General features: G+C 41.7%; 1 protein-coding gene across 5 annotated transcripts in view; it reads left to right on the top strand.

Moving 5' to 3' along the window:
• Positions 1-15,266, top strand: part of LPIN1 (lipin 1) — a 477,940-nt gene that overhangs the window by 249,614 nt on the left and 213,060 nt on the right. For all 5 annotated transcript variants that reach the window (XM_053709668.1, XM_053709669.1, XM_053709670.1 and 2 more), the window contains exon 4: positions 3,602-3,915. In XM_053709668.1, the coding sequence (XP_053565643.1) occupies positions 3,602-3,915 (314 nt within the window). The remainder of the gene's footprint in view (positions 1-3,601; positions 3,916-15,266) is intronic.

Raw genomic sequence — 15,266 nt, 5'->3', positions numbered from 1 at the left:
GGAACTCCATCCGGAAATCTTTGCCCAAATTACTCAACTGTGGGGCATTCCAGACATGGATCTGATGGCCTCTCGTCAGAACTTCAAGGTTCCTTGCTACGGATCCAGATCCAGGGATCCCAAGGCGACTCTAGTAGATGCACTAGTAGCACCTTGGACCTTCAAACTAGCTTATGTATTCCCGCCGTTTCCTCTCATCCCCTAGCCAGGATCAATCAGGAGAGGGCGTCGGTGATCTTGATAGCTCCTGCGTGGCCACGCAGGACTTGGTATGCAGATCTGGTGAATATGTCATCGGCTCCACCATGGAAGCTACCTTTGAGACGAGACCTTCTTGTTCAAGGTCCGTTCGAACATCCGAATCTGGTCTCACTCCAGCTGACTGCTTGGAGATTGAACGCTTGATCTTATCAAAACGAGGGTTCTCATATTCTGTTATTGATACTCTTGTTCAGGCCAGAAAGCCTGTAACTAGAAAAATTTACCACAAAATATGGAAAAAATATATCTGTTGGTGTGAATCTAAAGGATTCCCTTGGGACAAGGTAAAGATTCCTAAGATTCTATCCTTTCTTCAAGAAGGATTGGAGAAAGGATTATCTGCAAGTTCCTTGAAGGGACAGATTTCTGCCTTGTCTGTGTTACTTCACAAAAAACTGGCAGCTGTGCCAGATGTTCAAGCCTTTGTTCAGGCTCTGGTTAGAATCAAGCCTGTTTACAAACCTTTGACTCCTCCTTGGAGTCTCAACTTAGTTCTTTCAGTTCTTCAGGGGGTTCCGTTTGAACCCTTACATTCCGTTGATATTAAGTTATTATCTTGGAAAGTTTTGTTTTTGGTTGCAATTTCTTCTGCTAGAAGAGTTTCAGAATTATCTGCTCTGCAGTGTTCTCCTCCTTATCTGGTGTTCCATGCAGATAAGGTGGTTTTACGTACTAAACCTGGTTTTCTTCCAAAAGTTGTTTCTAACAAAAACATTAACCAGGAGATAGTCGTGCCTTCTTTGTGTCCGAAACCAGTTTCGAAGAAGGAACGTTTGTTGCACAATTTGGATGTTGTTCGCGCTCTAAAATTCTATTTAGATGCTACAAAGGATTTTAGACAAACATCTTCCTTGTTTGTTGTTTATTCTGGTAAAAGGAGAGGTCAAAAAGCAACTTCTACCTCTCTCTCTTTTTGGATTAAAAGCATCATCAGATTGGCTTACGAGACTGCCGGACGGCAGCCTCCTGAAAGAATCACAGCTCATTCCACTAGGGCTGTGGCTTCCACATGGGCCTTCAAGAACGAGGCTTCTGTTGATCAGATATGTAGGGCAGCGACTTGGTCTTCACTGCACACTTTTACCAAATTTTACAAGTTTGATACGTTTGCTTCTTCTGAGGCTATTTTTGGGAGAAAGGTTTTGCAAGCCGTGGTGCCTTCCATTTAGGTGACCTGATTTGCTCCCTCCCTTCATCCGTGTCCTAAAGCTTTGGTATTGGTTCCCACAAGTAAGGATGACGCCGTGGACCGGACACACCTATGTTGGAGAAAACAGAATTTATGTTTACCTGATAAATTACTTTCTCCAACGGTGTGTCCGGCCCACGGCCCGCCCTGGTTTTTTAATCAGGTCTGATAATTTATTTTCTTTAACTACAGTCACCACGGTATCATATGGTTTCTCCTATGCAAATATTCCTCCTTAACGTCGGTCGAATGACTGGGGTAGGCGGAGCCTAGGAGGGATCATGTGACCAGCTTTGCTGGGCTCTTTGCCATTTCCTGTTGGGGAAGAGAATATCCCACAAGTAAGGATGACGCCGTGGACCGGACACACCGTTGGAGAAAGTAATTTATCAGGTAAACATAAATTCTGTTTTACATATGCTGCTCTGTAGGATCTCCCCTTAGCCCCCAACCTCCATGATCCCTCCCCAAACAGCTCTTTAACCCTCCCCCTCTAACTTATTGGTAGCCATCTTAGGTACTGGCAGCTGTCTGCCAGTACCCAGTTTACAATAAAATAGATTATTTTTTTATATTTTTTTCTGTAGTGTAGCTTGCCCCCCCAAAGACCAACCCCCCACCCCCTCCCAGATCCCTTAGATTCTTTTTATTATACTTTAATTTCTCCACTTTTTCTTAAATATTTTTCTGCAGTGTAGCGGTTCCCACCCATGCACGCGCCCGCAAACCCCGCCCCCCCCCGTGCAAGCGCGCGCGTCCGTGCACGACCCCGACTACCCTGCCCACGATCTCGCCCCCCCCCTCTGCTACAAAGAAGGCATTGATGGCCGCCCACCCGCCTCCCACGCCGTCTCCCACCCACCAATGATTGCAGCCATTGATGGCCGATGCAGAGAGGGCCGTTAAGTGTATTTTTTTGGAGGACGTACAATGCACGTCCTCGGTCGTTAAGGGGTTAAAGGGACATGAAACCCAAATTTTTTCTTTCATAATTTAGAAAGAGCATACAATTTTAAACAAAATTCTAATTTACTTCTATTATATAATTTGCTTCATTCTCTTGATATACTTTGCTAAAAAGCATATCTAGATAGGCTCACTAGCTGATGATTGGTTTCTGCACATAGATGCTTTGTGTGATTGGCTCACTGATGTGCATTGCTCTTCAACAAAGGATATCTAAAGAATTCATCAAATTAGATATTAGAAGTAAATTGGAATGTTGTTTAAAATTGTATTCTCTACTTGAATCATTAAAGAAAATGTTGGGGTTTAGTGGCCCTTTAAGATTTGACATTTTGTTTTGTAGATGCAATTATATTTACATTAAATCACTTTTTTTTATTTTGCATTGACTCCATGAAAATTAAGACATAGGCCCATAGTTATCAAGGTCTGTCGGACCTGATCCGACACTGCGGATCAGGTCCGCCAGACCTTGCTGAATACGGCGAGCAATACGCTCGTCATATTCAGCATTGCACCAGCAGCTCACAAGAGCTGCTGGTGCAACGCCGCCCCCTGCAGACTCGCGGCCAATAGGCCGCCAGCAGGGGGTGTCAATCAACCCGATCGTACTCGATCGAGTTGATTTCCGGCGATGTCTGTCCGCCTGCTCAGAGCAGGCGGACAGGTTATGGAGCATCGGTCTGCAGGCTCGCCAGAAACACGGGGCATCAAGCTCCATTCGGAGCTTAATACATATGCCCCATATTGTGCACAATGAAAGACATTGCTGGTCTAATAAATATATTCAGTTCTCATTCTCATATCTTTCTCACTATAGATATTTTTTTACTTGTATACAATTATGCATAACATTTAAAAATGACCTGTGCTGAAAAACAAAACTGTTTTTATGTATGTGGGGTGTGTTTACCAATAGAGATGTGGGAGTTTCCTTATGCACCAGTGGGCTTGTATCCTTGGAGTAACTGCGTACAATCACTCCTGTTTGTTCGAAAATGAAAATAAACAGTTAAAGTAAAGGATTTTTCATGCCATAAAAGGGAAGCTTTTTAATATGTAATCCTATGAGCTGTTTCATTTGCACGATATATTTTTTAAAGTACCTGTACTGCTCTGTTCTTCATATGAAGATTTAGCTGTTATTTTTTGTATAAATGTTGCTAATGACATTTTGTTTGATAGGAACCAATACCATCCCATCTAGCCACATCTCCTATCTTACTGGAGGGAGCTGCCCTGATGGAATCCCAGTTGAAAAGGAATTCTATGGAATGGTCCAGGAGCATTGACACTATTGGGTACTCACAGCCCCTTGCTCAAACTGCGTCAGAAAACAGTACAAGCGGAGTCTCTGTGAAGAAAAGAAGGAAACGGCGGAGGAAATCAAAGATAGATAATCTGAAGAGGGATGAAAATGGGGATACCACTGAAGATGATGATATGTTTCAGATAGAAATGAGCTCAGACGAGGAAACAGAATCTCTAGAAACTGCCAGGTTTGTGTGTAGTTTCTTTAGTATTTAAGTATTTTTTTCTGTTGCTTACTCACTGGCTGTATTCACTTAGGACCTACAGTTCTCTGCAGCTCCAGGTTGGTACTTTACCTATGTGTTTACCCCTTCTCTGGGTTAAACAAAGAGACTTGCAGGTTTGCTAGTGCTAAAATGACTTGCTAACATGAATTTAGACATTTTGGGATGGGGCCTTAGTCTTAGCTATAAGAACATCAGAGGTTTAAAATGTACTGCAGGTCATCAAAGGGACAGAAAACCCAACATTTTTCGTTCATGATTCACAAAGAACAGACAATTTTAAACAACTTTCCAATTTACTTCTATTATCAAATTGTCTTTGTTCTTGTTATCCTTTGGTGAAAAGCGGGATGTAAGCTGAGGAGTGTGCACGTGTCTGCAGAACTGTATGGCAACAGTTTTGCACCAATGTTATACATTAGCAAGATTACTAGATGACAGCACTACTACTGTCATGCAGTGCTTCCGTCATGTACACGCTACCTACCTAGGTATCTCTTCAACCAAGAATAACATGAGAACAAAGCAAATTTGATAATAGAAGGTAATTGGAATTTTTTTTTGTAAATTGTATTCTCAATCTAAATAATGAAAGAAAAATTTTGGGTTTCAAGTCCCTTTAACAACAAAAAAAGTTATTGTAAGATGCAGTAATGCATGAATCCTGTTTAATCCCATAGCAATGCTTGCAGCCATCCCTGCCAGCTGGGGTTCTCAGTACCACGGTCAGTACAGTATGTCATTGCATTGTACAAGAATTTAATATAACAGAAAAAAAACATATAAACTTTGTAAACATACAGATTATTCCAGTCAACCTCCTTTCCCAAAATGTAATCCAGTAATAAACCTAAATTGGATTATAATAATGGCAAAGCTCTGTCATAGCATGAAACACAGTACGGCTTTGTTTTGTGTTGTGCTTACAGCCTGTTGTAGCCCGTGGTATCCCATGATTTCAACTGATTGTATTTAATTATCTGTCTGCCTGTGTCTTGTTACTGTGGAAGAGATGTTGACAATTGTTTTTTATTACGGAAAAAATGTATAAAATGGACATTACCTTAAATGGACATTGTAAAGGTTATTATGCTGTTTCTTTATAGCGCCATCATACCTGTCAGTTAAAAGGGCCATTATAGTTGAATAATGATGCGCTCTAATCCATTGTAGCATGCAGTTTTCTAACAATCGAGCTAGCTCTACTGTGCTGATTGGATCAGCGATGAGCAAAACTTCTACTGTGTGTTTAATCCCTTTGCAGAGGGTTAAATACACAGAGCAGTGTCGATAGTCTGACAATTAAATGCTCTGAAGAAGTTGAAAATGTACTAAAACGGATATGAAACCCACATTTTTTCTTGTATTAACACATAAATATAAATGTATATAGTCATGTACATATATATTTACTGGGAGCACACAGTTTCCATAGCACGCCGCAATGTAAAGGCACTTTTCAACACCCCACTCCCACTAACTTTAGTCCTTAAAAACTGCCTAGTGCAGTTGTTTTTTATTTTTAAAAAAAGCTACATTTTTTTTAAATAAAAATCTATAATGCCCTCTATTTCGAGGGCCTTTGGTGCACTTTTATAAAATTAACCAGAGATTGAATCTCTGGTTAATTGTCTGAGCTCGCAGGAGCAATAACCAGCCACTTGTAATGGCTGGTTAATTTAGCGCTCCACTTGTAATAGTGTTTAATGTCCCTTTAACATGTCACCAATTGTACTCTATACAAACATCCAAAGGACAAATAATTACAGAGAAATAGGAGTAGACTAAGAGTTAGTTTCCATTTAGGTGGTAAAGACAATTATCTCCATTAAGTCTATGGAGAATTTTTATGTCACCACCAGTTTCCAAATTAATGGAAACTAAGTAAGATTTAGTAAAAGACTTAAAGGGACATTAAACACTTTGAGATGCTAATATAAAATGATAAATCGTTTATAGAAAAATAACTCTGCAATATTCTTTCATTATTTATTTTGTCCCCTTTCCTGTAATTCCATTCTGAAATTGTGAGCTTTTCAGTTCCTGTTAGAAATGGAAGAGAAGAACATTGTTATATTCCACACAGCCATTGGCTGCATACTCTAGTGACTTATTTATAACTGTCCCTAATTGGCCACATCAGAGAAGGTAACCTATGTTACAACATGGCAGCTCCCATTGTTTTATAGACACTACAAATTTACACTTATTTTGTCAATATTTAAACAACTAATGAAACGATAAGAAATACATCTACATGTTCTTCCCAGAATAATCTTTTCTTTGAATGCATCATTCTATCTAGCATTTATTTAGTGTTTAATATCAGCATTAAAAAAGTAGATGGTTTAGTGTAGTTGTCGGTGCTCACAGACCCAAATGTACCGGTCAGGTGATGATGCTGTTGTGTAAAATATACTCAGGTAAGGTGTAGCTAGTTTCATCATTTACCAGAATGAGTTAGTTACAATGACTAATTGAGTGACTCTCCTCCTCACCTCACTTTACCTTATCTCTACTTCCTCTCTTATCTCTCTTTTTTATTAACAATAGGTGCATGTTTTATTTAGTATAGCAAATAGTTTTTTGCTGCTATCAGATATGCTCCTGTTCTGTGCACTGACATTTTAAGCATACAGTGTAACTTATATTTACAGAATGCTGAGGTTGCTTAAAGGGACAGTATACACCCATTTTCATATAACTGCATGTAATAGACACTACTATAAATAATCATATGCACAGATACTAATCTAAAAATCCTATATAAAACCTTTTTAAAAACCTTTTTAGCACTGTTGAAAAGGCTAGTCTGGGACACCCACTGAAATGGGCTGGAAAGCAAAAAGAGCAGACACCACCTCCCCTGCATATGAAAAGACCCTTTACACAAACGGGAGCAAGCTGGAGTAGGTAGACAACAGTCTACTTCTAAAACTTTGGGGCTTTGATAGGAGTCTGAAAATCAGCACAATGTTATTTAAAAATAAGCAAAACTATATTTCTCCAACATAGGTGTGTCCGGTCCACGGCGTCATCCTTACTTGTGGGATATTCTCTTCCCCAACAGGAAATGGCAAAGAGCCCAGCAAAGCTGGTCACATGATCCCTCCTAGGCTCCGCCTACCCCAGTCATTCTCTTTGCCGTTGTACAGGCAACATCTCCACGGAGATGGCTTAGAGTTTTTTAGTGTTTAACTGTAGTTTTTTATTATTCAATCAAGAGTTTGTTATTTTGAAATAGTGCTGGTATGTACTATTTACTCAGAAACAGAAAAGAGATGAAGATTTCTGTTTGTATGAGGAAAATGATTTTAGCAACCGTAACTAAAATCCATGGCTGTTCCACACAGGACTGTTGAGAGCAATTAACTTCAGTTGGGGGAACAGTGTGCAGTCTCTTGCTGCTTGAGGTATGACACATTCTAACAAGACGATGTAATGCTGGAAGCTGTCATTTTCCCTATGGGATCCGGTAAGCCATGTTTATTACGATCGTAAATAAGGGCTTCACAAGGGCTTATTAAGACTGTAGACTTTTCTGGGCTAAATCGATTCATTATATAACACATATTTAGCCTTGAGGAATCATTTTATCTGGGTAATTTGATATAATAATATCGGCAGGCACTGTATTAGACACCTTATTTCTTAGGGGCTTTCCCAAAGCATAAGCAGAGCCTCATTTTCGCGCCGGTGTGGCGCACTTGTTTTTGAGAGGCATGGCATGCAGTCGCATGTGAGAGGAGCTCTGATACTTAGAAAAGACTTTCTGAAGGCGTCATTTGGTATCGTATTCCCCTTTGGGTTTGGTTGGGTCTCAGCAAAGCAGATACCAGGGACTGTAAAGGGGTTAAAGCTTTAAAACGGCTCCGGTTCCGTTATTTTAAGGGTTAAAGCTTCCAAATTTGGTGTGCAATATTTTTAAGGCTTTAAGACACTGTGGTGAAAATTTGGTGAATTTTGAATTCCTTCATGTTTTTTCGCAATTGCAGTAATAAAGTGTGTTCAGTTTAAAATTTAAAGTGACAGTAACGGTTTTATTTTAAAACGTTTTTTGTACTTTCTTATCAAGTTTATGCCTGTTTAACATGTCTGAACTACCAGATAGACTGTGTTCTGAATGTGGGGAAGCCAGAATTCCTATTCATTTAAATAAATGTGATTTATGTGATAATGACAATGATGCCCAAGATGATTCCTCAAGTGAGGGGAGTAAGCATGGTACTGCATCATTCCCTCCTTCGTCTACACGAGTCTTGCCCACTCAGGAGGCCCCTAGTACATCTAGCGCGCCAATACTCCTTACTATGCAACAATTAACGGCTGTAATGGATAATTCTGTCAAAAACATTTTAGCCAAAATGAACCCTTGTCAGCGTAAGCGTGGCTGCTCTGTTTTAGTTACTGAAGAGCATGACGACGCTGATATTAATATCTCTGAAGGGCCCCTAACCCAATCTGAGGGGGCCAGGGAGGTTTTGTCTGAGGGAGAAATTACTGATTCAGGGAACATTTCTCATCAGGCTGAACCTGATGTGATTACATTTAAATTTAAGTTGGAACATCTCCGCATTTTGCTTAAGGAGGTATTATCCACTCTGGATGATTGTGAAAAGTTGGTCATCCCAGAGAAACTATGTAAAATGGACAAGTTCCTAGAGGTGCCGGGGCTCCCAGAAGCTTTTCCTATACCCAAGCGGGTGGCGGACATTGTTAATAAAGAATGGGAAAGGCCCGGTATTCCTTTCGTCCCTCCCCCCATATTTAAAAAATTGTTTCCTATGGTCGACCCCAGAAAGGACTTATGGCAGTCAGTCCCCAAGGTCGAGGGAGCGGTTTCTACTTTAAACAAACGCACCACTATACCCATAGAGGATAGTTGTGCTTTCAAAGATCCTATGGATAAAAAATTAGAAGGTTTGCTTAAAAAGATGTTTGTTCAGCAGGGTTACCTTCTACAACCCATTTCATGCATTGTCCCTGTCACTACAGCCGCATATTTCTGGTTTGATGAACTGATAAAGGCGCTCGATAGTGATTCTCCTCCTTATGAGGAGATTATGGACAGAATCAATGCTCTCAAATTGGCTAATTCTTTCACTCTAGACGCCACTTTGCAATTGGCTAGGTTAGCGGCTAAGAATTCTGGGTTTGCTATTGTGGCGCGCAGAGCGCTTTGGTTGAAATCTTGGTCGGCTGATGCGTCTTCCAAGAACAAGCTACTAAACATTCCTTTCAAGGGGAAAACGTTGTTTGGCCCTGACTTGAAAGAGATTATCTCTGATATCACTGGGGGTAAGGGCCACGCCCTTCCTCAGGATCGGCCTTTCAAGGCAAAAAATAGACCTAATTTTCGTCCCTTTCGTAAAAACGGACCAGCCCAAAGTGCTACGTCCTCTAAGCAAGAGGGTAATACTTCTCAAGCCAAGCCAGCTTGGAGACCAATGCAAGGCTGGAACAAGGGAAAGCAGGCCAAGAAACCTGCCACTGCTACCAAGACAGCATGAAATATTGGCCCCCGATCCGGGACCGGATCTGGTGGGGGGCAGACTCTCTCTCTTCGCTCAGGCTTGGGCAAGAGATGTTCTGGATCCTTGGGCGCTAGAAATAGTCTCCCAGGGTTATCTTCTGGAATTCAAGGGACTTCCCCCAAGGGGGAGGTTCCACAGGTCTCAGTTGTCTTCAGACCACATAAAAAGACAGGCGCTCTTACATTGTGTAGAAGACCTGTTAAAAATGGGAGTGATTCATCCTGTTCCATTAAGAGAACAAGGGATGGGGTTCTACTCCAATCTGTTCATAGTTCCCAAAAAAGAGGGAACGTTCAGACCAATCTTAGATCTCAAGATCTTAAACAAATTTCTCAAGGTTCCATCGTTCAAGATGGAAACCATTCGAACTATCCTTCCTTCCATCCAGGAAGGTCAATTCATGACCACGGTGGATTTAAAGGATGCGTATCTACATATTCCTATCCACAAGGAACATCATCGGTTCCTAAGGTTTGCATTCCTGGACAAACATTACCAGTTTGTGGCGCTTCCTTTCGGATTAGCCACTGCTCCAAGGATTTTCACAAAGGTACTAGGGTCCCTTCTAGCGGTGCTAAGACCAAGGGGCATTGCAGTAGTACCTTACCTGGACGACATTCTGATTCAAGCGTCGTCCCTCCCTCAAGCAAAGGCTCACACGGACATCGTCCTGGCCTTTCTCAGATCTCACGGCTGGAAAGTGAACGTGGAAAAGAGTTCTCTATCCCCGTCAACAAGGGTTCCCTTCTTGGGAACAATTATAGACTCCTCAGAAATGAGGATTTTTCTAACAGAGGCCAGAAAAACAAAACTTCTGGACTCTTGTCGGATACTTCATTCCGTTCCTCTTCCTTCCGTAGCTCAGTGCATGGAAGTGATCGGGTTGATGGTAGCGGCAATGGACATAGTTCCTTTTGCGCGCATTCATCTAAGACCATTACAACTGTGCATGCTCAGTCAGTGGAATGGGGACTATACAGACTTGTCTCCAAAGATACAAGTAAATCAGAGGACCAGAGACTCACTCCGTTGGTGGCTGTCCCTGGACAACCTGTCACAAGGGATGACATTCCGCAGACCAGAGTGGGTCATTGTCACGACCGACGCCAGTCTGATGGGCTGGGGCGCGGTCTGGGGATCCCTGAAAGCTCAGGGTCTTTGGTCTCGGGAAGAATCTCTTCTACCGATAAATATTCTGGAACTGAGAGCGATATTCAATGCTCTCAAGGCTTGGCCTCAGCTAGCGAGGACCAAGTTCATACGGTTTCAATCAGACAACATGACGACTGTTGCGTACATCAACCATCAGGGGGGAACAAGGAGTTCCCTAGCGATGGAAGAAGTGACCAAGATTATTCTATGGGCGGAGTCTCACTCCTGCCACCTGTCTGCTATCCACATCCCAGGAGTGGAAAATTGGGAAGCGGATTTTCTGAGTCGTCAGACATTGCATCCGGGGGAGTGGGAACTCCATCCGGAAATCTTTGCCCAAGTCACTCAGCTGTGGGGCATTCCAGACATGGATCTAATGGCCTCTCGTCAGAACTTCAAAGTTCCCTGCTACGGGTCCAGATCCAGGGATCCCAAGGCGGCTCTGGTGGATGCACTAGTAGCACCTTGGACCTTCAAACTAGCTTATGTGTTCCCGCCGTTTCCTCTCATCCCCAGGCTGGTAGCCAGGATCAATCAGGAGAGGGCGTCGGTGATCTTGATAGCTCCTGCGTGGCCACGCAGGACTTGGTATGCAGATCTGGTGAATATGTCATCGGCTCCACCTTGGAAGCTACCTTTGAGACGAGACCTTCTTGTTCAGGGTCCGTTCGAACATCCGAATCTGGTTTCACTCCAGCTGACTGCTTGGAGATTGAACGCTTGATTTTATCGAAGCGAGGATTCTCAGATTCTGTTATCGATACTCTTGTTCAGGCCAGAAAGCCTGTAACTCGAAAGATTTACCACAAGATTTGGAAAAAATATATCTGTTGGTGTGAATCTAAGGGATTCCCTTGGGACAAGGTTAAGATTCCTAGGATTCTATCCTTCCTTCAAGAAGGATTGGAAAAAGGATTATCTGCAAGTTCCCTGAAGGGACAGATTTCCGCCTTGTCGGTGTTACTTCACAAAAAACTGGCAACTGTGCCAGATGTTCAAGCCTTTGTTCAGGCTCTGGTTAGAATCAAGCCTGTTTACAAACCTTTGACTCCTCCTTGGAGTCTCAATTTAGTTCTTTCAGTTCTTCAGGGGGTTCCGTTTGAACCCTTGCATTCCGTTGATATTAAATTATTATCTTGGAAAGTTTTGTTTTTGGTTGCAATTTCTTCTGCTAGAAGAGTTTCAGAATTATCTGCTCTGCAGTGTTCTCCTCCTTATCTGGTGTTCCATGCAGATAAGGTGGTTTTGCGTACTAAACCTGGTTTTCTTCCGAAAGTTGTTTCTAACAAAAACATTAACCAGGAGATTATCGTACCTTCTCTGTGTCCGAAACCAGTTTCAAAGAAGGAACGTTTGTTGCACAATTTGGATGTTGTTCGCGCTCTAAAATTCTATTTAGATGCTACAAAGGATTTTAGACAAACATCTTCCTTGTTTGTGGTTTATTCCGGTAAAAGGAGAGGTCAAAAAGCAACTTCTACCTCTCTCTCTTTTTGGATTAAGAGCATCATCAGATTGGCTTACGAGACTGCCGGACGGCAGCCTCCCGAAAGAATCACAGCTCATTCCACGAGGGCTGTGGCTTCCACATGGGCCTTCAAGAACGAGGCTTCTGTTGATCAGATATGTAGGGCAGCGACTTGGTCTTCACTGCACACTTTTACCAAATTTTACAAGTTTGATACGTTTGCTTCTTCTGAGGCTATTTTTGGGAGAAAGGTTTTGCAAGCCGTGGTGCCTTCCATTTAGGTGACCTGATTTGCTCCCTCCCTTCATCCGTGTCCTAAAGCTTTGGTATTGGTTCCCACAAGTAAGGATGACGCCGTGGACCGGACACACCTATGTTGGAGAAAACAGAATTTATGTTTACCTGATAAATTACTTTCTCCAACGGTGTGTCCGGTCCACGGCCCGCCCTGGTTTTTTTTTTTTAATCAGGTCTGATAATTTATTTTCTTTAACTACAGTCACCACGGTACCATATGGTTTCTCCTATGCAAATATTCCTCCTTAACGTCGGTCGAATGACTGGGGTAGGCGGAGCCTAGGAGGGATCATGTGACCAGCTTTGCTGGGCTCTTTGCCATTTCCTGTTGGGGAAGAGAATATCCCACAAGTAAGGATGACGCCGTGGACCGGACACACCGTTGGAGAAAGTAATTTATCAGGTAAACATAAATTCTGTTATTTGTTCAAATAAAAGAAAATGTATGGGCTATATAAATGGATAATCTGCAAAACATTTATGCAAAGAAAAAACTAGTGTACAATGTCCCTTTAAAGGCTTTACAGACTTTACATTTATCATTAATGTCTAATAATACATTTTAGGTAGTAGAAGTTCCCCTTTCCACTTCTCCCAGTCAGTGGGCTAACCTGCTGATTATTTGATATACTTGGAAGTGTCGTTGATGTACCTGTCCTTATGCGTTTTGTTTAAATGTATAGAACGTTATACATTATTGGAGTATGTGGAGTCTAATTAAAGGGACATGAAACCCAACATTTTTCATTCTTGATTCAGATAGAGAATACAATGTTAAACCACTTTTTAATTTACTTATTCTATGTATTTATTTTTTTACACTATAACTTCACTTTAACAAATCTAAATGCATACATTTCTCCAACATAGGTGTGTCCGGTCCACGGCGTCATCCTTACTTGTGGGATATTCTCTTCCCCAACAGGAAATGGCAAAGAGCCCAGCAAAGCTGGTCACATGATCCCTCCTAGGCTCCGCCTACCCCAGTCATTCTCTTTGCCGTTGTACAGGCAACATCTCCACGGAGATGGCTTAGAGTTTTTTAGTGTTTAACTGTAGTTTTTATTATTCAATCAAGAGTTTGTTATTTTAAAATAGTGCTGGTATGTACTATTTACTCTGAAACAGAAAAGAGATGAAGATTTCTGTTTGTATGAGGAAAATGATTTTAGCAACCGTTACTAAAATCCATGGCTGTTCCACACAGGACTGTTGAGAGGAATTAACTTCAGTTGGGGGAACAGTGAGCAGTCTTTTGCTGCTTGAGGTATGACACATTCTAACAAGACGATGTAATGCTGGAAGCTGTCATTTTCCCTATGGGATCCGGTAAGCCATTTTTATTCACACAGTAAATAAGGGCTTCACAAGGGCTTATTAAGACTGTAGACATTTTCTGGGCTAAATCGATCATATTTACACATATTTAGCCTTGAGGAATCATTTAATCTGGGTATTTTTTGTAAAATAATATCGGCAGGCACTGTTTTAGATACTTTATTCTATTGGGGCTTTCCCTAATCATAGTCAGAGCCTCATTTTCGCGCCGGTATGGCGCACTTGTTTTTGAGAACAGCATGGCATGCAGCTGCATGTGTGTGGAGCTCTGATACATAGAAAAGTCTTTCTGAAGGCATTATTTGGTATCGTATTCCCCTTTGGGCTTGGTTGGGTCTCAGCAAAGCAGATTCCAGGGACTGTAAAGGGGTTAAATATAAAAACGGCTCCGGTTCCGTTATTTTAAGGGTTAAAGCTTCCAAATTTGGTGTGCAATACTTTTAAGGCTTTAAGACACTGTGGTGAAATTTTGGTGAATTTTGAACAATTCCTTCATACTTTTTCGCAATTGCAGTAATAAAGTGTGTTCAGTTTAAAATTTAAAGTGACAGTAACAATTTTATTTTAAAACGTTTTTTGTGCTTTGTTATCAAGTTTATGCCTGTTTAACATGTCTGAACTACCAGATAGATTGTGTTCTGACTGTGGGGAAGCCAAGGTTCCTTCTCATTTAAATAGATGTGATTTATGTCATAAAAAATTTAGTAAAAATGATGCCCAAGATGATTCCTCAAGTGAGGGGAGTAAGCATGGTACTGCATCATCCCCTCCTTCGTCTACACCAGTTTTGCCCATACAGGAGGCCCCTAGTACATCTAGCGCGCCAATACTCCTTACTATGCAACAATTAATGGCTGTAATGGATAATTCTATCAAAAACATTTTAGCCAATATGCCCACTTATCAGCGAAAGCGCGACTGCTCTGTTTAGAAAATACTGAGGAGCATGAGGACGCTGATGATATTGTTTCTGAAGGGCCCCTACACCAGTCTGAGGGGGCCAGGGAGGTTTTGTCTGAGGGAGAAATTTCAGATTCAGGAAAAATTTCTCAACAAGCTGAACCTGATGTGATTACTTTTAAATTTAAGTTGGAACATCTCCGCGCTCTGCTTAAGGAGGTGTTATCCAATTTGGATGATTGTGATTATCTGGTCATTCCAGAAACACTATGTAAAATGGACAAGTTCCTAGAGGCCCCGGGGCCCCCCGAAGCTTTTCCTATACTCAAGCGGGTGGCGTACATTGTTAATAAAGAATGGGACAGGCCCGGTGTACCTTTCGTACCTCCCCCCATATTTAAAAAATTGTTTCCTATAGTCGACCCCAGAAAGGACTTATGGCAGACAGTCCCCAAGGTCGGGGGGCGGTTTCTACTCTAAACAACGCACCACTATACCCATAGAAGATAGTTGTGCTTTCCAAGATCCTATGGATAAAAAATTAGAAGGTTTGCTAAAAAAGATGTTTGTTCAGCAAGGTTACCTTCTACAACCAATTGCATGCATTGTCCCTGTCACTACAGCCG

This window comes from Bombina bombina, chromosome 4 (assembly GCF_027579735.1).
Source record: "Bombina bombina isolate aBomBom1 chromosome 4, aBomBom1.pri, whole genome shotgun sequence".
NCBI lineage: Eukaryota > Metazoa > Chordata > Amphibia > Anura > Bombinatoridae > Bombina > Bombina bombina.
Note: the sequence above shows the minus strand (reverse complement) of the source record. Positions and strands in the feature narration are given on the sequence as shown.